Source organism: Alosa alosa, chromosome 11 (genome assembly GCF_017589495.1).
Source record: "Alosa alosa isolate M-15738 ecotype Scorff River chromosome 11, AALO_Geno_1.1, whole genome shotgun sequence".
NCBI lineage: Eukaryota > Metazoa > Chordata > Actinopteri > Clupeiformes > Clupeidae > Alosa > Alosa alosa.
Window position 1 is genome coordinate 34,716,557 of NC_063199.1, and position 24,434 is coordinate 34,740,990.

A 24,434-nucleotide genomic window follows, 5' to 3' on the forward strand; every position below is an offset into this window, starting at 1 on the left:
GGCGCTTCCTGTCTGGTGATGAGTGAGCTGATCGGGTGCTTCCTGTCTGGTGATGAGTGAGCTGATCGGGCGCTTCCTGTCTGGTGATGAGTGAGCTGATCGGACGCTTCCTGTCTGGTGATGAGCTGATCGGTTTCACAGCCCGGGCACTTCCTCTCTGGTCTCTGCACATCCTTCATTAGGCGCTGCCGATGTGAGATCACAGGGCGTTGTGTGCATGAAGCAGGTGTAGCCGCATGGAAATGGATTCAAATGAGATGCAGACGCCCCCCAAAAGGGTCGTTCCAGCCATCGCATCTACTCAAGGTTTGTCCTTGAGAGTAAATCCCAAGTAAGTCTCAGGGAAAAGAATGCAATCGGTGGTGGCTGCTAAAGCAGACTGTTTGTGTTCAGCCCAGCAGACTGCATAACACTCAGACTCTCTGCTAATGATTTGCCTCTTCTGTATCAGCAACTAAAAACACCTTTGATGGTGCACAACACAGACATAAACACATTCTTGCACATATTTTGGATGCATATATAGATTGCACAGACATAGATTTTTGTGTGTGCATGGCCACACACAAAACACACTTCAGCAAGCACACACACACATACACACACACACAGGCACGCACACACACATACACACACACACAGACGGTCACCAGAGGAGCTCGTTGTGTAACGCTGACCCCTGATTAGCCAGCCAGTCTTTTTTCTTTTTCTTTCCCGTGTCACAGGCACCGCCCCTGGCCACTCCCCCTGGCCACTCCCCCTGGCCACTCCCCCTTCCCTAAGACAGGCTGCTGCAGCCCTCTCATGACTATTCATGCCCCGCCATCCAGAGAGGGGGAGTGTCACCGCAAGTGGGAGTCAACAACAACAGCGCGTGAAGCGTGTACGGGTCTGATAGTGCGCGTATGACAGAGAGAGAGGGAGAAAGAGAGGAAGAGAGAGAGAGGGAGGGAGAGAGAGAAAAACGAAAAGGCTGAGAGAGCGGATGAGAGAAAGAAGGGGGAGTGAGAGACCGACACTGACAGAGCTGCTGCTACCGCTGCTGCCACAAGCACTCTGAGAGAGGAAGAGAGGGAGGGAAAGCGTGGCTGCCTCCGTTCACAACCCAGCTGGTGCTGCACACCTCTGCACACACACACGCGCTTGTGTGTTTGTGTATGTGTTTTTTCTTGTGTGTGTTTGCGCGCGCTGCGTGGCTGCACGCACATGTTTCTGAAATAGACACCTGGCCACGGATTGACTGATGAGAAACGGCACACTGGTCTGGCGGGTGAGCCCCGGTCTGTTCCACTGCGGGCGAGAGAGGACCGGGCACCTGGCGGCTCCCGCGTGACCTGGCGTGACGCGACGGCTAGGATGGGCTGCAATTTGTGCACTTTGCAGAAGAGAGAGGAACACTACAAGCTGCTCTACGAGATTGCCCAGGTAAGCGCAGCGCTCGGAAGGAGAAGGACGAGGACGCACTGCCCAGTGACATCTGCTCACCACACTGACCTGCCGCACAGTGACAGCTGAAGAAGGAGGGAGATAGAGATGGAGAGACAGTGGGAGAGAGAGAGAGAGAGAGAATGGATAGAGAGAGAGAAAAAGAGGGTGCTGGAGAGAGACAGTTATTGACTTGTAAAAGAAAAGATTTTTCCAGTCTGATTTTGGATAGAGAGAGGCAGAAAGAGAGGAGTGCTGGAGAAATGAAGACAGTTATTGTTGTGGACTTGTAAAGAAGATTTGGTTTCCATTTTTCCAGTCTGATTTGCCTTACAGAGTATAATGAGCACAACCAGTGTAGAGGGGAACAAGAGAAGGAGTGAGAGAGAGTGATAGAGAGAGTGAGAACAAGAGTGATAGAGAGAGAGAGAAGAAACCAAGAGACCAAGTGAGACAGAAAGGGAGAGGGAAAGTGTCTCATGGAGACAAACTATGAGAGTGTGTGAAAGGCAGAGGATCTACCCTTATAAGAATGTGAGAGTATGTCTCCTTAAGGATGTGAGAGTATGTCTCCTTAAGGATGTGAGAGTATAAGGATGTGAGAGTATGTCTCCTTAAGGATGTGAGAGTATGTCTCCTTAAGGATGTGAGAGTATGTCTGTGAGCGTACTCCCTAGGCTGAAAAAGAGGACACATTTCTCTCTTCCTGTTCTTCTCTCTCTCCCTCTCTTCCTTGTTCTTCTTTTCCTTACGTCTCCCTCTCTCTCTCACGTGCGCACCTGGGACGAGTGGACGAGTGATGACAGTTTGGGGTTAAAGCTGCTTTGATTGTCTTTGGTGAAGAGCTGCAGCTTAAGCTCAGTGTTTCTGTGTCACATAGTTGATCTGATGTTCTTATGCTGATGCTGGAATCAAAGAGGAACATTTCATCGTGATGTTTAGTTGCCTAAACGCTGCATTAAAACACAATTGTGTACATTTACTGAATTGGATTTGGAATTTGGGAAGTTTGAGTGTGTCATCAGGGCTGCATGTTTGCTCACAGTTCAGTGGTTGATTGGATTTGTTTCATGATGGATTTTGTAGTAGAAAGTGGTTTTATGTCAGCACTGTAGCGGTAATAACAGATTAGCCCTCTAGACTACTGACACAAACCAGATTAGCAGTCTAGACTACTGACACAAACCAGATTATCACGCTAGACTACTGACACAACATCCAACGGCAGAGATTTCGGCATTGAGCCATGACTCTGCCCTGTCTGGCCATTGTGCCCACGTTGGTGGTCTTAGACGGAGCTTACCCTAATGCCCCCCTGCTCACCCTAATGCCCCCCTGCGTGTCCCGGGGTCGCTGCTCCCTCTGCTCCACTCTCGCGTCCAGGGTGGGCTCCGGGTCTGGGTGTCCCAGACGGAAGCGCGTGGCGTGACGCAAGCTTGGCCGGTTCCCGAGCGCGCGGTTCTGCCTGTGCGGCCGCCTCTGACGCCTGCACCAGCCTCATCCTCATCCCCAGCCTCATTAGCCGCCTTATAAAATGATCCCTACGGCATTAATTGGATGTGACATGTCTTCCTCTGCCGGGAGAGGGGGGTGAGAGCGTGGGCGTGGGCGGGGGGGTGTTGGTGGTGGGATGGGAAGAGTTTAAGGCTGCTTAATTGCCACCCATGGCCACAGGCTTTAGCCCGAGTTGGAGTGCGCTAGCGAGTGGCGCTAAGACACTGCTACTGTTGTCAGAGAGACCAGAGCTCATGAGAGGAGCGTGTGGAGGAAGTGTGTGGGCAGCTTTAACCCCTGAGGAGAAGGAGGGGGAGAAAGATCCGGAAAGTCATTCTGGGGTTCCTGGCTCAGTCCAACACAGTTGTCCCACGGCTCTCCCATCGCCCATGTGCTCCTGTTGTGTAAAAAGAAACGGAAAGCTGTAATGTGCTTCTTGGCTTCTTGCTTAGTTTGGCATTGAATAGGTTCATGATTGAAGATTGATCATCAAAAGCTTCTGCGCTGTGCTGCCACTTACAGCTGGCTTGTCTCAAAGCTTGGAGTACAAAGGGGTGATATGCATGCTCTCTCTCTCTCTCTCTCACTCTCTGCTCTCTCTCTCTCTGCTCTCACTCTCTCTCTCTCTCTGCTCTCTCTCTGCTCTCTCTCTCTCTCTCTCTCTCTCTCTCTCCGCTTCCTTGTCCTGCGCTGTAGATAAATTTGCAGCCGCTCACAGTTGTTGCCTGGAGCTGGAGCTGAGCGGCTCGCAGAGACCCTGGGAGAGGATGGGAGCGTGGGGTGGTGCTGGTGGGGTGGTGCTGGTGGGGGTGGTGCTGGTGGGGGTGGTGGAGGGTCGGTCGTACGAACAAACGTTTCAGATAAGGGGTGTCTTTTTGTTCCATCTGTGCAAAAGACTCTTTTGGGCAGCCTCGCTGCTCTAGCACCTAGACTCTTTTGGGCAGCCTCGCTGCTCTAGCACCTAGACTCTTTTGGGCTCTAGCACCATCAGCGGAGGCAATGATGGAAAGAAGAGTGAGAGAGGGGGGGGAGTGAAGGAGAGAGAAAGAGAGAGAGAGGGGGGGGAGTGAAGGAGAGAGAAAGAGTGAGAGAGGGGGGGGGGGAGGAAGGAGAGAGAAAGAGTGAGAGAGGGGGGTGAAGGAGAGAGAAAGAGTGAGAGAGGGGGGAGGAAGGAGAGAGAAAGAGAAAGAGGGGGAAATGTGTGACATTCTTCTGAATGTGGTTGTCTGACTGCACCAGTTTGGAACAAGAGCATCCCAATGTTTTCCCTACAATATAATCCTGATTCCTTCACTTTCCCTACAATATAATCCTGATTCCTTCACTTTCCCTACAATATAATCCTGATTCCTTGTCACTTTCTTTTGTCTCCATCTCGGATTCTTCCCTTCTTCCCTTGTTAAACACACAGGGTTTCACCCTTAATGTCCAGGCTTCCTTTACTGCAGGCTATGTACATGTCCAGGGTTCCTTTACTGTAGGCTATGTACATGTCCAGGGTTCCTTTACTGTAGGCTATGTACATGTCCAGGGTTCCTGGGTTCCTTTACTGCAGGCTATGTACATGTCCAGGGTTCCTTTACTGTAGGCTATGTACATGTCCAGGGTTCCTTTACTGTAGGCAATGTACATGTCCAGGGTTCCTTTACTGTAGGCTATGTACATTTCCTGTGTGCAAATGTGTCAAGGGGCAGCCTTCTGTCGTTTGGTCATAAAGAGGCTCTGAGAGAAACTAGTCACGGTGGTCAGTCTTTCCCTCTCTCCCTCTATCTTTCTCTCTATCCCTCTCTCCCTCTATCTTTCTCTCTATCCCTCTCTCTCCTTTCTCCCGGCCCGGGCAGCTTTGACACTGCTTCGGTCTGCCTGCTCCCAGGAGTGGCGTAAGATTTATGAGTGTGGCTCCAACACTGCTGCAGGTGTTTGGCTGTGGAAATGGCCAGACCTTCCACCTTCCAAATATGCTCTTTTTTATGGCACACTGTATTAATGCACTTTGAGTAGAGGGAAAACAAAAGCTTTTGTGTGCCAGTATTTGAACTAAAAGCACATGTTCTATAGGACTTGTTTAGTGTCTGAAACAGTGTGTACTGTAAGAACTCTTGTGTAAGGTGGGACTGGAGCCCTTCTATAATATTCACAACAAATATCAACATTTTACATACAACAATGAACAATCAACATTCTATGATTAGTTGTCACATAACACTAGTGTCCATCCATCTTAAAGTAACAAAAACTTTGCTGACTTGTTAAACACAGAATCATATGCAACCTCAGCAACCCTCTTTGAAGCAAACTTTCCACCAGTCCATTCATTCACAGAATGACATGCATAGTTCTCCACAGTGCTTAACTTCCCTGGTTTTGTCTAAAGGACAAATGTGTTGGAGAAACTGTGTGGCTGAGTAGACAAAAATGTTTGCCTGGAATGAGCTGTCACTACTTTCAAAGCGCAAGTTTGTTTATGCATGAATGAAGTGAAGACAGAAGTAACTGTTGCAGAGAAATAGATGGGATCTCCCTACAGAATGAAAGCCATTGTAATGCACCAGCATCAGGCGTCAACAGTAATGGCCCTCCCTGTGGTACCGTGGGAGTCGGAGTTAGAGTCGTTTTTTCTCCGAGCTTGTCATGCTCCCCTCCCCAGCGGAGAGTCACCGCGGCGTCCTGGTGGATGTTGGATGCGGCGAGGTGTGACGAGGTGTGACTCTTTTTGGGCTAATTAGCAGGAGCACAGATGCGGCTGTGTGCGGTGGGCTCTGTGCTGGCAGGGGCTATGGGAGAGAGAGCTCTTGTTTAGTTTTGGTTTTTTGGTCTCCCTCCTTGTTGGAGCTCCTCGTGGATGTAAGCGTGCTCCAACCCTGGGAGGTCTCTTTTGTGCTTGATAGATTTTTGGCCGCCAGGGAGACGGAGTGGGACCAGCCATGACCAACAAACACGTCCAAAAACGGGATTTAACAAGCCAGCTGGTGGCAGTCCTCCGCAGGTCCGTTGTCACCGTGCAAACAGCATCCTACAGCTTAGCGCAGCAGTGGAACCAATCTAGCATGCCAGAGTATGACAAGTTCCAGTCAGCTGTCTTTGACTCTGCGGTCACTCTTCTCACTCCTAATCGCTGCCTAATGGCCCTCCCTAACGCTCGCCGCACTCCTGGGTTCTGGAGAGTTCCACGGGTCCCGGAGCTGTGGCGTTGATGCGGCGGCAGTCAGACAGTGAGTGATGGGCGGGGGCGAGAGGAGAGTGGACCTGGCTGCTGGGCTCTGCTGGGCGAGGGCCTGGACGCACGTGCTCAGGAGCAGCTCAGTTTAATGAGGCAGAACAGGCCTGATCATCGCTGATAAAGAAGTAGCCGAGAAGATTTACGAGCAGCATACGTGCCTCTGAGCTCTTATGGGCCGCTCTTTAAAGGAGATGGCAGATTACAGTCCCAGTGCAGTGAGTCATACACTATGCTGCACAAGCCTTATTACATTGGGACTGTACTGTGCAGTACAGTACGCAACAGTGCAACGGTGCCAATCAGCACAGATACTCAGTACTTTTATGCCATGAATCTAAAGCCCAGTGACATTGTGTCTTTAATTCAAAGTATGTTACTGTCATTCACTGAAGAGTATTTAATTGTAAAATGGGTTTGGGGATTTGAAGTATGGTGAAGCATAGTGAAGTATGGTGAAGCATAGTGAAGTATGGTGACGTATGGTGAAGTATGGTGACGTATGGTGAACTATGGTGACGTATGGGGAAGTATGGTGCTATTTTTCTGTATTGCTCGTACATGGTGCACAGCAAGCTCTCCCTCCTCCTCGTGGCCTGATGCACAAACGCTTCTGCACCAATCCTGCTGAGTTGACTGTGGAGGAGGAAGTAACATCACTCATAAGCGCTGGGGCCGGGAGTCACTGCATCCTACAATGCCCATGAGTCCGAGTTGTGCTGTGTGGATAGAGCCTTATGGGGAGCTGGCTGCTGTCCAGAGCAGTGCTGTAGTTCCCTATGGTTCACCAGGGAAATCACTCCCGCTGCTGAAGAGTCAGCAGTCTCATCTAGTGGTTGGGAGGATATATTTGGGCTGCTATTAATGCTGCCAAATGTAGTCAGGCTTTTACATTTCATACATATCCATGTCAAACGACCTTAACTGTGTGTTGTGACATTATTTTCACATAGCAAAGATTATGGGGCACCCGTGCTGTGCATTTTTTTCTTCTGTTTTGTGTGTTTGTGTGTGTGTGTGTGCTGTGTGTGTGTGCGCTGTGTGTGTGTGTGTGTGTGTGTGCATTCAGGTATATGTGAGCTGCATGTATGGACTGGTTTATATTGGTGTGTGCATGTGTGTGTGTTTAGATGTACACATATACATTTGCAGTCAGTGTGTTTTGGTGTGTTTTGAGTGTTTGTGATATTTTTGGCCATCAGGCCTCTGGCAGCCAACGTCTCCCCCACCAGATTGTCCCCATCTCCTGGACCCATGGCCACAAATGCCCCCATCCATCTTGTTGTCCCATTACATTTCTCTGAATGATGGTCCTCAACCATTAAAATTGATAGAGAGAACAAAGCAAGGAGGGGGGGGGGGAGAGGAGAAATGTGCGGCTTGACTGATCTGGTGTCCGCCTGAGGTGATTATCCTGAAATATAATCTACTCCAGAGGCATTTCCCCAAAATGAAGTTCGACGGCGGCGTTGTGCAGGACCCATATTTCTGAGCCTTGGCCATTATGACAACCCCGCTCAGAAAGGATCCTGTGCTCCATCCTCTCACTTTTAATCAAGCTCCGGATCAGTCAGTGGCCATGGTGGACCCTCAGTGGATACCTCCTGGTCCTCGCTGACGTCCACGCGAGGCGTGTGTTTCCGATCTCACGTGAGATCCGAAAGCGCTGAGTCTGTGTTTTTTTTCTAACGCCTGCGATATTTACTAGACCTCCCCAACCTTTTCTGCATCAAAACACCCATCACGCAGCTGCGTTCAAGACACTGCGCAGGATGTTACATCATCAAGTGGCTCGCGTTCTACTCATGACCACGTCTGAATTGCAAAATTCCGAAATGGGGACTTTGTGACATATTTATGTGTCTCATCTTGAGAAACAAAATGAGGGGAGGTCACATTTTCGGAGCAGTAAATGGTTTGTCAGCCTCGCTTCGCTAGATTGTGGCGTCATCTATATATCCAACAGGGGCTAATAAATGCGCAGATATGAAGTCGATGGGTTTTATCAGCAAGTCCACTAAATCTCCTTGAGGAAGCCTGCGGAGGATTTAAGAGGGAGTTGATGAATTGACCTTTTCCTGCGTGCCTGTTCCTTATCCCAATAAGAGCGAGGTTGACCTTTTTCAGCCGTTAACATCAAATCCTGCCACTCTTTCTGACCCGCCACCACACGCTGCATCTTCAAAGTGGTTTAATCACCATCCGCGTGCCTCTCCACCCACACACCGGGCCACACACACACACACACACACACACACACTGTATCCTGTTTGACCCCTCATGTTTACAGCACACACACCACACACACACACACGCACGGGACCACACACTGCTCCTCATTTGCAACCCCTCCTTCCACACACACACACACACACACACACACACACACACACACACACACACTGCTCCTGTTTACAGCCCCTCCTTCCACACACACACACACACACACACACACGGGGCCACACACACACTGCTCCTTATTACAGCCCCTCCTTCCACACACACACACATGCGTATACACATACATACAGGCACACACACACATACACATGCGTATACACATACATGCACACACACACATATACACACACACATACATGCACACACACATACACACACACGCCAAGACATTACGAACAACACGATGAGGATACACGACACTGCTCATATTAGAAGATACACATACTTTGCTGGGTTCCAACTTTAAACGTCTTTAAATAGGTCACGCTTGCATTACGCATCCCCTCTCCCATCCCCTCTCGTCACGGCTGTGCTGGTGACATGGGCTTTGAAGTGTGTTGTTTACACTCAGTGGCTCGTGGAAACAGTGACATCATGATCAGGTTTGTTTCTTTTTCTCTATTGATTACGCATAGCCTGTCAGAGGGCACATGACTTGGTCACGTCAGCCCAAGGGCAGATGCGCCACACGCATAGCCTGTCAGGAGGGCACATGACTTGGTCAATGCCAGCTCAAGGGCAGATGCTTCACACGAGATAGTCCGTCAGAGGGCACATGACTTGGTCATTGCCAGCCCAAGGGCAGATGCCTACACGATAGCCCGTCAGAGGGCAATATGACTTGGTCAATGCCAGCCCATGGGCAGATGCCACACGCGATAGCCTCCGTCAGAGGGCACATGACTTGGTCACGCCAGCCCAAGGGCACATGCCACACGATAGCCTGTCAGAGGGCACATGACTTGGGCACGTCAGCCCAAGGGCAGATGCGCCACACGCATAGCCTGTCAGAGGGCACATGACTTGGTCACGTCAGCCCAAGGGCAGATGCGCCACACGCATAGCCTGTCAGAGGGCACATGACTTGGTCAATGTCAGCCTGCATGGCAGATGCGCCACACGATAGCCTGTCAGAGGGCACATGACTTGGTCACGCCAGCCCAAGGGGCAATACGACAGCATAGCTGTCAGAGGGCACATGACTTGGTCACGCCAGCCCAAGGCACATGACACCATAGCCTGTCAGAGGGCACATGACTTGGGCACGCCAGCCTGGGCACATGACACGAGCAAGCCCGTCAGAGGGCACATGACTTGCCCAGGGCAGATGCCACACGATAGCCTGTCAGAGGGCACATGACTTGGTCACGTCAGCCCAAGGGCAGATGCGCCACACGCATAGCCTGTCAGAGGGCACATGACTTGGTCACGTCAGCCCAAGGGCAGATGCGCCACACGCATAGCCTGTCAGAGGGCACATGACTTGGTCACGTCAGCCCAAGGGCAGATTTTACCACGCGATAGCTCCGTCAGAGGGCATGACTTGGTCACGGCCCACAGATGGTCACGCCAGCACATGACTTGGCCTAAGCCTGCGGCAGATGCCAATGCACACCTGTCACAGCACATGTCAGAGGGGCAGATGACTTGTAATGCGTCGCCAGCCGCCAGCCTTAAGGGCAGATGCGCCACACGCATAGCCTGTCAGGAGGGCACATGACTTGGTCACGCCAGCCCAAGGGCAGATGCCCACACACCTGTCAGAGGGCACATGAGCCCAGCCCAGGGCAGGGCCCACACGCATAGTCGACTTGGTCACGCCAGCCCAAGGGCACATGACACGAGTCGCTGTGAGGGCACATGACTTGGTCACCGCCAGCCCAGCGGGCACATGACACTCCATAGCCTGTCAGAGGGCAATACGACTTAAAGCATCGCCAGCCTAAGGGCAGATGCGCCTACACGCATAGCCCGTCAGAGGGGCACATGACTTGGTCACGCCAGCCCAAGGGCAGATTTCACACGATAGCCTGTCAGAGGGGCATTACGACTTGGGCACGCCAGCCCAAGCGGGCAGATGCCGCACGCATAGCCCGTCAGAGGGCACATGACTTTGGTCAATGCCAGCCCAAGGGCAGATGCGCCACACGATAGCCTGCGGTCGAGGCACATGACTGGTCAATGTCAGCCTGGCGCAGATGCGCCACACGATAGCCTGTCAGGGCATGACTTGGTCACACGTCAGCCCAAGGGCAGATCGCCACCGCGCATAGCCTGTCAGAGGGCATGACTTGGTCCGTCAGCCCAAGGGCAGATCGCCACCGCATAGCCTGTCAGGGCACATGACTTGGGCACGTCAGCCCAAGGGCAGATCGCCACCGCGCCAGCCTGTCAGAGGGCACATGACTTGGTGCGTCAGCCCAGGGCAGATCGCCCTGCGCATAGCCTGTCAGAGGGCACATGACTTGGTCCGCGTCAGCCCAAGGGCAGATCGCCCTGCGCATAGCCTGTCAGAGGCACATGACTTGGTCACGTCAGCCCAAGGGCAGATGCGCCACACGCATAGCCTGTCAGAGGGCACATGACTTGGTCACGTCAGCCCAAGGGCACATGACACGCATAGCTCGTCAGAGGCACATGACTTGGTGCGTCAGCCCAGGGCAGATCGCCACGCGCCAGCCTGTCCAGAGGGCACATGACGCCCCAGGGCAGATGCGCCACACGCATAATAGCCTGTCAGAGGGCACATGACTTGCCAAGGGCAGATCGCCACCGCGCGCCAGCCTGTCAGAGGGCACATGACTTGGTCACGTCAGCCAAGGGCAGATCGCCACCGCGCATAGCCTGTCAGAGGGCACATGGCTTGGTGCGTCAGCCCAGGGCAGATGCGCCACGCATAGCCTGTCAGGGCAATACGACTTGGGCATCGCCAGCCCAAGGGCAGATGCCCTACACGCATAGCCTGTCAGAGGGGCACATGACTTGTCATCGCCAGCCCAAGGGCAGATGCACACGATAGCCTGTCAGAGGGCACATGACTTGGGCACGCCAGCCCAAGGGGCAGATGCCGCACGCATAGCCCGTCAGAGGGCACATGACTTTGGTCACTGCCAGCCCAAGGGCAGATGTATGCCACACGATAGCCTGTCAGAGCAATGACGGTCACGTCAGCCCAAGGGCAGATCGCCACCACGCATAATAGCCTGTCAGAGGGCACATGACTTGGTCACGTCAGCCCAAGGGCAGATGCGCCACACGCATAGCCTGTCAGAGGGCACATGACTTGGTCACGTCAGCCCAAGGGCACATGACACGCATAGCCTGTCAGGGCATGACTTGGGCACGTCAGCCCAAGGGCAGATCGCCACCGCGCCAGCCTGTCCAGAACAGACTTGGTCACGCCAGCCCAAGGGCAGATGGCGCCACACGATAGCTCGTCAGAGGGCACATGACTTGGGCACGCCAGCCCAAGGGCAGACGCCCACACTATAGCCTGCCAGAGAGGGCACATGACTTGGTCAATGCCAGCTCAAGGGCAGATGCCACACGCATAGCCTGCTTCAGAGGGCATGACTGGTCACGCCAGCCCGCTGGGCAACATGACTTGGTCACGTCAGCCCAAGGGCAGATGCGCCACACGCATAGGCTGTCAGAGGGTTTAGACAGATCGCTTGCGTTTGTGTTGCCGGTGTTGGTCAGGGGTGAGGTAAGTCCAGTAAAACAAAACAATAACCCGTGGTCATTACTTTTACTCTGACTCTCCCGTGGTCATTACTTTTGCTCTGACTCTCTCGTGGTCATGCCCCGCTGACTCTTACTCACTCTTTAAGATCAGCGTCTGTCAGCATGAGTCACCCACACAGCGAGTAAAACCGAATTGACGGACGGAAATTCTGCACAGATTTCTCCATGACCCCCCCTCCTCATTAATTCCAGCGAGCCTGTAGATCACTCGCAGGGCGACTTTATGGGCTTTATCGATATGAATATTGGACAATGGCAAGGCACACACGCGCATTCCGCCTCCTGCAATCTGCCTGCTCCTATACGGCCGAGTGTCTTCAATGACAAAGAGTGAAATATTAATGCCTGGTCTCCTCCCGCCACAAAGAAAAGACACATTATTAAATTTGGTTTGCCAGTGCGAGATAGCCACGTTTTCACACAAATGAAATTTTATGCATTTCAAAGCAGCCTCCCCCTCCTTCCCTACAACACCACCACCTCACCCCCCCCCCCCCTCCACCTTCTCTGTTTTTTTACGAGACGGCATAAATCCAGCAGGAGAATGTTTCCGATGTAATGAAATGCGAGCCTAGCGGACCCCCCAACCACTTGGCATTGGGTCTGACAGCGCCGACTAAAACAATGCGGCCGCCGCGAAATGAAAACACGGGAGGAACGTCAGGGCCGTCTGTGGCGGGTTGGGCCTCTCGCCGTGCCTGATTAGCTCCGTTTAAGGAGACAGAAGGAATGCTCATTAATTCCATAGCCATGGCGAGGAGGGTGACATTTATGTGCCCTAATTAAAACGGCACCACACTCCTTATTTTTTCCCACTTTTTGTCCACCACTCACCAGACTGGCTCTCATTAATCCCGTGCCAGACTACTGCAGAGGCAGATTGCTGTTTATGTGGCCTGGGTGGGAGGTGATGGGGACCTCAGGCTGTCGATAGAGTGTGTGACCTGTTTATTGTAATAGGTCAATAGTGTGTGGCCCTGTTGGCTTAGTCACAGCTGTGCATGTCCAGTGTTTGTTTAACGCACTGCATGGTGCACTTTCAGCCAATTCTCCAAGAACTTCAGAAGAACTGTTTCTTAACTAGCGAGCTCCTGATGGATGAGCTGGTCTTTACTAGCGTGCTCTGGTCTTTACTAGCATGCTCCTGCTGGATGAGCTGGTCTTTACTAGCATGCTCCTGCTGGATGAGCTGGTCTTTACTAGCGTGCTCCTGCTGGATGAGCTGGTCTTTACTAGCATGCTCCTGCTGGATGAGCTGGTCTTTACTAGCGTGCTCCTGCTGGATGCTCTGGTCTTTACTAGCATGCTCCTGCTGGATGAGCTGGTCTTTACTAGCGTGCTCCTGCTGGATGCTCTGGTCTTTACTACTCCTGGATGCTCTGGTTTTACTAGCGTCTTCTGCTGGGCGAGCTGGTCTTAACCATCTGCTCTGGTCTTTACTTAATTCACTAAGCTGCTCTGGTCTTTACTAGCGTGCGCTGGTCTTCACTAGCGTGCGCTGATCTTAACTAGCGTGCTCTGGTCTTTGCTAGCGTGCGCTGATCTTAACTAGCGTGCTCTGGTCTTTACTAGCGTGCGCTGGTCTTCACTAGCGTGCGCTGCTCTTAACTAGCGTGCTCTGGTCTTAACTAGCGTGCTCTGGTCTTTGCTAGCGTGCGCTGCTCTTAACTAGCGTGCTCTGGTCTTAACTAGCGTGCGCTGATCTTAACTGGCGTGCTCTGGTCTTTACTACCGTGCTCCTGCTGGATGAGCTAGTCTTTACTAGCATGCTCTGGTCTTGCGTGCTCTGGTCTTTACTAGCGTGCTTTTGCTGGATGAGCTGGTCTTTTGTATCCTGCTACAGTGTGTTGTTTTCCTGACTTGAGGGAAAACAAATGGAATGCCTGGGACCAGACCTCCTCTTATCGGGTCTGAGAGGATACTAGGGCCAGACTTTCTCTTATCGGGCTTGAGAGGAGCTTGGACCAGACCTTCTCTTATCGGGTCTGAGAGGATACTAGGGCCAGACCTTCTCTTATCGGGCATGAGAGGAGCTTGGACCAGACCTTCTCTTATCGGGTCTGAGGGAATGTGCTGGATGTGTGTGTGTGTGTGTGCCTGAGACGAGCTGGGAGGCCGTAGCTGCCGTTTCCTCCAGGAGAGAATCTCCAGCCAGGATCAGCGCTGACATTCGGAAAAAATGAGGCGAGTGTCAGAATGAGACGCTCATGTGATCAGTTCAGTGATAGGGCTTGGCCAGAAACCACAGGTCCATACATACTGTACATACACACATGTATTCACACACATCTAGATATACACACACACACACTCCTCACACTCACACACACTCACACACACATATGCTCACATACACACACACACACACATGAAGATCTCCAGAGGTGACAGTGGTGCTCCAAGGCTGAAGCAGCTGAAGAATAGGTGTAGATAGGAGTCTGTGTGTGTGTGTGTGTGTGTGTGTGTGTGCAGCTGTGTGTGTGTGTGTGTGTGCAGCTGTGTGTGTGCAGCTGTGTGTGTGTGTGTGTGTGTAGCTGTGTGTGCGATGCTAGTTGGGATTGGGTGTCTGATGTCTGCCAGAGCCTGGAGATCAGCTGGCGGCCGGCAACGAGTGTCAGTCTACAGGTCAGTGAGCTCCCCCTGCACCTCCTCTGATAAGGGGAACGACTGACAAGTGGTGATGGGAACCGCTGATGCCTGCCCCCTCCACACCCACACACACACACACACACACACACACACACACACACACACACACACACACACACTGCCTCGGCCGCGCCAGAGAGGAGCCGATAAGGACAACAAAGCATCCTCGGCCCAGCAGCAAAGTCATTTGCATCTGCATTTGCATGCTCCTCTAAAAAGGAGTCTGGACGCCGGAGAGCATTAGAGGCATTACGACCTACAGAACAGTGGACAACACACAAAGCTCACATGGTCACGTGCGGAGAGTGTTGTGGGTGCAGTTGAGTGTGAGTGGTGCTGCTTTTGGGGTGTAGATGAGTGTGAGTCGTGCTGCTTTTGTCATGCTGGACACACTGACACACTTCCATAGGCCGGGTGCTCTCCTACCCTCAATGAGCCGAGCTCTGAAAGCCTTAAGGATCAGCAAGCCATTGTCCGTTGAAATCAATTCCTCCTCCATTGAGGAGGAGCACAGGTCGAACTGGCTCTTTTGTAACAGGCAATTAAAGCCAATATGGCAAAATCCATTCACAGCGGGCCGTATTATTTGGAAAGTGTTGCGGTTGAGCTTATTTAATTACAAAGTTTTAATGAAACTCAGTACATGAATAATGTGTTGTAATTTTATGTCCAATGTGCTGTAGAACAGGAATGTCAATTATTCATTTTAAAGCTTGTTTTACCCAAAGGCACAATCACAAATGCAATTCATTTTGATAAATAATGTCCCTCGCAAAATATGCATTTGGAGCATTTTAATGATACTGATATAAAATTGAAGGCAGATATAAGATTCAGGGAAGAAAAAAATAACAAGCAGAATATGAGCTTGTGAACATCAGGACTCAAATAGCACTAGAACCATCTACTTAGCAAAGCTAGTCATTCACAAAAGGGCTCAAATAGCACTAGAACCATCTACTCTAGTCATTCACAAAAGGACTCAAATAGCACTAGAACCATCTACTCTAGTCATTCACAAAAGGGCTCAAATAGCACTAGAACCATCTACTTAGCAAAGCTAGTCATTCACAAATTCACAAAAGGACTCAAATAGCACTAGAACCATCTACTTAGCAAAGCTAGTCATTCACAAAAGGACTCAAATAGCACTAGAACCATCTACTCTAGTCATTCACAAAAGGGCTCAAATAGCACTAGAACCATCTACTTAGCAAAGCTAGTCATTCACAAAAGGGCTCAAATAGCACTAGAACCATCTACTTAGCAAAGCTAGTCATTCACAAAAGGGCTCAAATAGCACTAGAACCATCTACTCTAGTCATTCACAAAAGGGCTCAAATAGCACTAGAACCATCTACTTAGCAAAGCTAGTCATTCACAAAAGGACTCATAGCACTAGAACCATCTACTTAGCAAAGCTAGTCATTCACAAAAGGGCTCAAATAGCACTAGAACCATCTAAAAGGGCTCAAATAGCACTAGAACCATCTAAGCAAAGCTAGTCATTCACAAAAGGACTATAGCACTAGAACCATCTACTTAGCAATGCTAGTCATTCAAAAAGGGCTCTAGCACTAGAACCATCTACTCTAGTCATTCACAAAAGGGCTCAAATAGCACTAGAACCATCTACTTAGCAAAGCTAGTCATTCACAAAAGGACTCATAGCACTAGAACCATCTACTTAGCAATGCTAGTCATTCACAAAAGGGCTCAAATAGCACTAGAACCATCTACTCTAGTCATTCACAAAAGGGCTCAAATAGCACTAGAACCATCTACTTAGCAATGCTAGTCATTCACAAAAGGGCTCAAATAGCACTAGAACCATCTACTTAGCAAAGCTAGTCATTCACAAATTCACAAAAGAACTCAAATAGCACTAGAACCATCTAAAAAGCTTGTCATTCAAAAAGGACAAATAGCACTAGAACCATCTACTTAGCAAAGCTAGTCATTCACAAAGGACTCATAGCACTATTCTACTTAAATTCATTCAAAAAGGGGCTCAAATAGCACTAGAACCATCTACTTAGCAAAGCTAGTCATTCACAAATTCACAAAAGGACTCAAATAGCACTAGAACCATCTACTTAGCAAAGCTAGTCATTCACAAAAGGACTCAAATAGCACTAGAACCATCTACTTAGAAAGCTCATTCCAAAAGGACTCAAAAGCAATGCTAGTCATTCTCAAATTAGAACCATCTACTTAGCAAAGTGTCATTCACAAAAGGGCCAAATAGTTCTACTTAGCAAAAGCTAGTCATTCACAAAAAGGGCTCAAATAGCACTAGAACCATCTAAGCAAAGCTAGATTCCTAAATTCACAAAGGACTCAAATAGCACTAAGGAGTCATTCACAAAAAGGACTCAAATAGCACTAGAACCATCTACTTAGCAAAGTGCATTCAGGATCCCCAAAAATGAGACTAAAAGTGTACCCAGTTAATAAGGGATCCTATCACCAAGGATCCCCAAAATGAGACTCTTAATTGAAGTGTGCCAGTTAATAAGACTAAAAGGGATCCTATCACCAAGGATCTTGTCTCTCGGGGTAACCGCTGAATCCTTCTCTATGGTCACACAATAGATGGCTCTGTGCCCACTCATCAAAGATGACATGCAACCCCATCAGAAGCAGCTGAGCCTTTTCATGTGGAGCTAAGCCCTAGCGGAATGGCATGAACGAGATGTTGACCGGGTCGATATTGGCCGGCACCACAGCATGGCGGCTTGATCTGGCCGCCGTGACTCGACCCGTCTCATTCCCATCCGTCCATGTGGTGGCAGAGTGTCGGTCAGGAAGTATCTAACAGGAAGGCCATACGTGTCGTGGGCTCATCATTATACGGTAGCCATGTCGTCACCGAGCACGTCCGTTCCTCTCCGATGCCCACGGCTGCCAGTCACACCAGGAGACAGGAGAGGGGTGAGGGGCAGATGGGGCAGTGTCTGTAATGTACTCCGCTAAAGCCCCCCTTGCAGCACTTACTCAGAAAAGTCAGGCCGGCGCGCCTGTCTGATGGCACTCTGGGATGAGTACAGAACAGCTTCCCCTGTCTCACGCTGTGAAAAGATTTCTTCCCCACGACACTCATTAACACTTTTAAAACAGTGTGAGTGTTTTTGTTGCTCCAGATCTCTGAGGACTGTATGAAACGGTTCTGTCCAAGACATGGTGCAAATTTGATCTAAATAAATAAATAAAAAAAGGGGAAGCAACCAGAGGGAACATCTCTTTTGTCTGGATCGTTTCCCCTCAAGTCTGTAGCGATGGGAGGTACGGGAGCAGTTTCACCTGAGGGGTTTGAGGCGATGGGTTTGAAAGCAGCGTTTAGCTCGTAGGCAGCTGTGAGACCGCCAGAGGAACCATGCACACTAATCAATAGCAGCATCATAGTTTTTTGAGGGAAAGAGAGGGAGAGAGAGATACCTAAGGGATGGGGTTTTTGTGTCAGAGAGAGGAGGAAAGAGAGATGCCTAAGGGATGGGGTTTTTGTGTCAGACGGAGGCTTGGTCTAAGTCTTATTCCTCTCCAGGGCAGACGTTCATCAGTTCTGACATTCCCCCACAAACACAAGATGAATCTGTCTACAGTATATAGACCAGCACTTCACAACAAATAGATTTCTTATCAGTGTATGTGTGTGTGAGTGTGTGCATATGTGTGTGTATGTGTGAGTGAGTGTGTGTGTGTATCTGTGTGTGCATATGTGTGTGTGTATGTGTGCATATGTGTGTGTGAGTGTGTGCACATGTGTGTGTATGTGTTTGTGCACATGTGCGCCATGCCCCTGGGGAAGGTGTTTATTTCTGCCCCCAGAAAGAAATACCCAAGATGCCCTGGGAATGGTGCAGGCATATGAAAGCAGAGTTGATTTCTCACCCACAGAGAGCCGGCATGTTCACTGCTCTGAGTCTTGTAACCGGGACAGACTGCTGTGGAAATGGATGCGCTTTGATGCTCTAATATGTTATTTTACTATGTGCCATCATTTCACTAAATGTTGCAACATTAAATCACACTGGCAGTTTTAAAACTTTGAATATGGTCATTTATGATATAGCATTTATAATTCATGCAGTTGTCACCCACCTGGCACAGACCAGAGCTTAGCCCTCCCTTCTGCATTTGATGCTCACCATAGAGTCTCCTCAGAGCCCTCACACTGAATTACTAAGATGCAATATACACATAAATTCATGACTGGACTTGGTTATGGTAAGCCAGTTAAATCAGCGTTGGAGAGTGGTTTATCTCTGTCCGACAGTCCAGATCTGAATTATTAAATGGTCTCACTACATACCAACACATGTTTGTTCGGATGCAATTGGAACCAAAGGCCAGAAGACTCTTGGACGGAGCGTCCTCGGCCGGAAAAGGGACAGACTTGACCTGTGACCGCCTGCTCGTGCCAGTGATCCCATCGGTCCGGCTCACGCTTGGCATGCTGCGGCTCGGTGAGTGGCCAGATGGACAAGATGGCTGAGCAAAGAGGCGCAGCTATAACGCGACGACACAGCAGCTGCTCTGGACCATGTAATGTCCATGCAGACATGTTTTAAAGAACATGGACTTGAACTTAAATGTCAACAACAAATGATTGATTAATACAGTAGGATCATATTGAATGAATGAATGAGATTATTGCTGTGGCGTTTGTCGTGGCGTTGCTGTGGCGTTGCTGTGGCGTTTGTCGTGGCGTTGCTGTGGCGTTTGTCGTGGCGTTGCTGTGGCGTTGCTGTGGTGTTTGTCGTGGCGTTGCTGTGGCGTTTGTCGTGGCGTTGCTGTGGTGTTTGTCGTGGCGTTGCTGTGGCGTTGCTGTGGTGTTTGTCGCGTTGCTGGCGTTGTTGTGGTGCGTTTGTGGCGTTTGTCATTTGCTGTGGCGTTTGTCGTGGCGTTGCTGTGGTGTTTGTCGTGGCGTTGCTGTGGCGTTTGTCGTGGCGTTGCTGTGGCGTTTGTCGTGCGCGTTGCCTCCGTAGGGTTCTCTGGTGATGCTGGGGCAGACGTCTCCTGCTCCCCAGTGCCAACTGCAGCGTGCCACATGGGCCTGGCCCACGCTGTCTGCTCACGCTGTCTGCCCACAGTGTACTTTAAACAGCTTTTCTTTGCGTCGGGTATTTCTGCTGGGTCTCTAATTATCTCTGCTACTGGGCTCCCATCCCGGCCTTCCGTCGCAGAGAATCGTTATCAGAGAATTGTAGCCGAGCAGACGCTTCTGTTCCTCACCAATTGCGCTCATCTAATTATGAAACGCTGGGTGGATTTGGCACGGATGCCCACCTATCTCCAACCAACCCCCCCATGCCACCCCCCCATCTGCTTTCCAATCACGGAAGCCATTTGGTCCCGTTCTGGTGTTACATTGGCTCCACATGAGATGGCCACGCTTGCCAGGCGTTGCTGCGCTCTAAATGGATCTAATCACTCTCCTCGAGAACAAAAGGAGTTCAGGCGCGGGTGAGCTCTGGCTCCGTCTCCCATTGGACGAGACCTCTGGAGCTCTGATGCCGTGGAGCTCGCCGCAGCGCGCGTGGCCACCCGGTCAATCTGGAAGATGGTGCGCGCAGCACTGGGGGTGCAGGGATGAACTGAGGCTCGCTTGCCCGCTCCCAGGCGCCACCTGACTGGCGTGCGGGCAACAGTGGCAGCCCGTCCTCACGCTTGGCGGGAGCCATCCTCCAATTAAGCACCTGCTCGTGGGGCACTGAGCGGAGACAGCCGTGGCACAGCAGGCCCCTCCCCCAACCTCATCTCGTCCACCTCACAGCCCTGCCCCTGTAGCTGCCCCCACCTCCTAGCCCTGCCCCTGTGGCTGCCCCCACCTCCTAGCCCTGCCCCTGTGGCTGCCCCTGCCCCCACCTCCAGCTCGCACTGTGAAAGCAGATGTCCACCTCGTCTGGTCCACCTCCCTGTCCATCTCACTGTCCAGAAGTCACCTCTGGCATCACTGATTTGGCACCACAGGTCACTCCACTGTCCTCTCCTTGCCCCTCTCCCTCTGCCCAATCAGGAGGCCTCTCCCTCTGCCCAATCAGGAGGCCTCTCCCTCTGCCCAATCAGGAGGTACTTGTACACATATTCATGGAAGCAGCTGGATGCTATCACAGTAATAGTGTCATTTTTACTTGTTGATTAGGGGCTGATGTGGCTGTAATGACGCTGGCGGGTGGAGGTGCAGTTAGGCAGGACATTTGAGCGGGAATTAGTGAGCGGAGACCCTCGCGTGGAACAATCCGTCATTACACCCATTAACGCCAAGGAGCGCCGCCAGCCGAAGAGGCCGTGCCAGAGTGCCCCAGCAGCCCTCCCCATGGAGCCCCATCCAGTGCAGGAGCGGGAGCAGGAGCGCGGGGGTTCAATACACGAGTCTGACTGGCGAGCGTGACGCTAGACTCACTTCCGCAGGGTCACGCACCTGCCATGCGGCTTAAATAATTGAATTCCCAGTCTTAATGTACTGTTTGCGGAGAGACGCTCCACAGCGTTTGGCCTGCTTAATCCCAGGAACAAGACAGGCACAATCAATATTCCTCTAGGCCTGTTTGTGTATGCATGGGCCTGGGTATGTACAGTGAGCCACCTTACTTCATTAACGCTTGCTTTGGCGGTTTGTGGGGGGGGGAGGGGGTTAGGCAATCGTTTGTTTCCTCTACAAGCTCTCTCATCGACATGTCTCATGCGGACATGTTTGAGAGGCATTTCATTATGTAGAAATTGGCATGCTCCATGGAAAGAGTGACATCTACTTTCAATAATTCATTGTGCCGTTGATGTCATTAAGGAGCGCCCAACGAGCGTCTCCTGTCTGAAAGTGAAATCAAATCCATCAGTAAATGACGGTGGAGTTGAGGCAGTACAAACACATACTCAGCCTGCAAGTGAGGACCTCTGTGGGCAAGTCTTCATTACCCCCACTGGGGGCACAGGATTTGTTTAATAGATGTTTCCTTTCAACTAAATAATATAAATGGCTAAATAATCTCTGGATGATCTTTGCAGAGTTTACCTGTTCCTTCTTAAAAACTTGTAGCAAATAACTTCAAAGTTGTCGATACGAGACCTCATTACTTCAGAGTAAAACAAAGATCTCATACGTCAGTGAATGACATGAAAGGTTTACTTTGGAGCAAACTATTTATTCATCTGCTCCATAAAAATGTGGGTGGAGGTGTGTTCCATGCTGTTTGATTTGGGCTGGAGGAGAGGTTTGTCCTGCACTCAGGACTGTGTGAGAACAGCAGACGAGAGCTTGGAGAGATTGCCAAAGACTTACTGTAGCGTTTGCTCACTTGATATAGTGCAATATTGAGGTGAATAATAGACGTCCTTCCTCCCTCCTCGGCAGACGTTTGTGTTGTTTTTTAAACACACCATCCCTCCATTTCCCTTCCTCTTTCTTGTTATCACTTTTATGATCCTTAACGTTTGCCTTACATGTATCAACAATCGGACCGCTCTCAGCTAACGTAGTGCCGGAGACGACGCCTTGCGCAATATGATTTATTCTCCCCATTAAACGTCCTTCCTTTAGTGGCCACAAAACCCTTAGACGCTATCTGTATTCAAAACATATTCCCATATCACCAGCGCCAGTTATTAAAATGTTTTGTCAGGGCCAACTATCAGTCAGCTTCATCTCCTATCAAAGCTATGAATGCGTCTCGTGTTGGCGTATTATGAGAGAGTGATGATGAGAACTTCTCTCTGGCGAGATGACAGAGGTTGCCTGCATCTGTAATGCAGAGGAGTTTTCTTGTTTATTGTTTTATTGCTTTATTTGTTTGTGCTGTGTAATCATGAGCAGTTAGCCACAGCAGGGAGTGGTCTCGTCCACGAGTCACATCCCATTTCCTGTTGCCCGGGACTGTTTACTTACTCGGAAAGTGTGCGAGGGGGAGTGGTGCGGAGAAGAAGAGACTGATGCCACCTTTCTTACTCCACAGTCTCACATTGGCCACCGAGAGATATTTACCTTAAAGATTGCCCATCGTTATCATCAGCTTTTCATGTGCATTATCAGGACATGCTTTGGTTTTATGGCAGGTTATTATCAGACGTCCCAGACTTATGTTGAGTTTGTATTGTCTGGCGACTATCTCCCTGACTCTCAATAATGAGCCCAACCCAGCGTTAGAGGCTCATTAGATGTAGAGAGTTTGATGTTTTTGTACATAGTAGTAAAACCTGGTGGAACCTTCAAGCATAGGGAGCGCAGAGATACCCAGCTGCTGAATATGTTGGCTTTGTCACTCTCCAAAGACATGGGGAGGGGAGGGTGCTCACACTCACTTAGATCCTCTGGGCTCACACTTGCTACTCTCTCTAGTGCCCAACCTCTAATTCCACCATTTGACATGAGAAACGCTCCTGTCGTCAGTGGGTTGGTGACTTGACACTTAATCACAAGAGAGTCATTTTGCTGTCAGACACTTCAGCCCCCTCCCCTCACACACCCACCTAATGGCTGCTCCCAAGTCTTGTATTAGAGTCTTCAAATGAACTCTAGTCAATGTGAATGTGTTATTGGAGGCTGCCCTACATCTGGTGTATTGTTCTGTGTGTTGAGGGTGTCATGGGTGATCCACTATCATTGAGACCACTGGACCATCACAGATTTTTATTTTTTGACCAATTTTTAATGGTGATCAATATTTTTACATTTATGAATCACCTTATTAGAGAGAGGTTTCACCCTAGCTGCAGTATTACAGAGAGGTTCCATAGCTGTAGCTGATTGGTTCTTAGAGATAATGAAGATGTGCTGGGCTTTTGTCTACCTGTGTTTTGTCTGTCTGTCCAAACTTCCTCTCTCTCTTTCTCTAACTCTTTCTCTCTTTTTCTCTCTCTCTCTCTTTCTCTCACTCTCTGTCCATCTTCCCTTCATGCTGCCAGGGGGTCCATCAATCTACCAACCTCTTGACTCTCCACACCTCCCCAGACTCCTAATTACGGCCTAACGGGCAGATCAGTGGGCAGCAGCAGGCCTCTTGCTTTTACCCTTTACCCTCCCCGTACAGTACGTGTTTCAGGCCTCCTGCTCCAGGCCCTCCCCCGTACAGTGTGTTTCATCCTCCCTCTGCCCTCCCATTTTGTGCGTGTTTCATCTGAAGCTTGTGTGCCACCCTCTGCCCTCCCCGTACAGTACGTGTTTCAGGCCTCCTGCTCACCCTTTACCCTCCCCGTACAGTACGTGTTTCAGGCCTCCTGCCTGAAGCTTGTGTGCCACCCTTTACCCTCCCCGTACGTGTTTCATCTGAAGCTTGTGTGCCACCCTCTGATGGGGTCCCTGCCATAATGAAGGGCTACCCCGTGGTGTGACAGCCCAGCAGTGCGTGAGGCGGCGCCACCAAGTCTTTGTTGTGGGCAGGCGCGTGTCTGTGATTATGTAAATAGTGCTTATCCCATGCTAATTGCTTTCGGAGCAGTGCACTCTGGGTGTCAGGGAAGTGAGAATTAATGTGTGGGGCACAATCTTGGCTTTTAAATCTGCTCTCTCTCTCTCTCCCCCCTGCTTACGAAAGGATGCAGTCAGACTGCAGGAAGCAACATGAGGTCTCTGGGTAAAGAAATGTATTTTTCAGGGACTAGGAAGTAACAACTTGCCAGAGTAGATGTCCTTATTTTTTGTAATGAAAGCCTACGCTGGTGATGAACC

The 24,434-nt window shown here is 50.4% G+C and overlaps 1 protein-coding gene across 1 annotated transcript in view; it reads left to right on the top strand.

Moving 5' to 3' along the window:
• Nucleotides 1–866: 866 nt before the first annotated feature.
• Nucleotides 867–24,434, top strand: part of LOC125303026 (PDZ domain-containing RING finger protein 4-like) — a 58,198-nt gene continuing 34,630 nt past the window's right edge. The window contains exon 1 of the mRNA XM_048256499.1: nt 867–1,425. Within this exon, the coding sequence (XP_048112456.1) occupies nt 1,357–1,425 (69 nt within the window). The 5' untranslated portion in view covers nt 867–1,356. The remainder of the gene's footprint in view (nt 1,426–24,434) is intronic.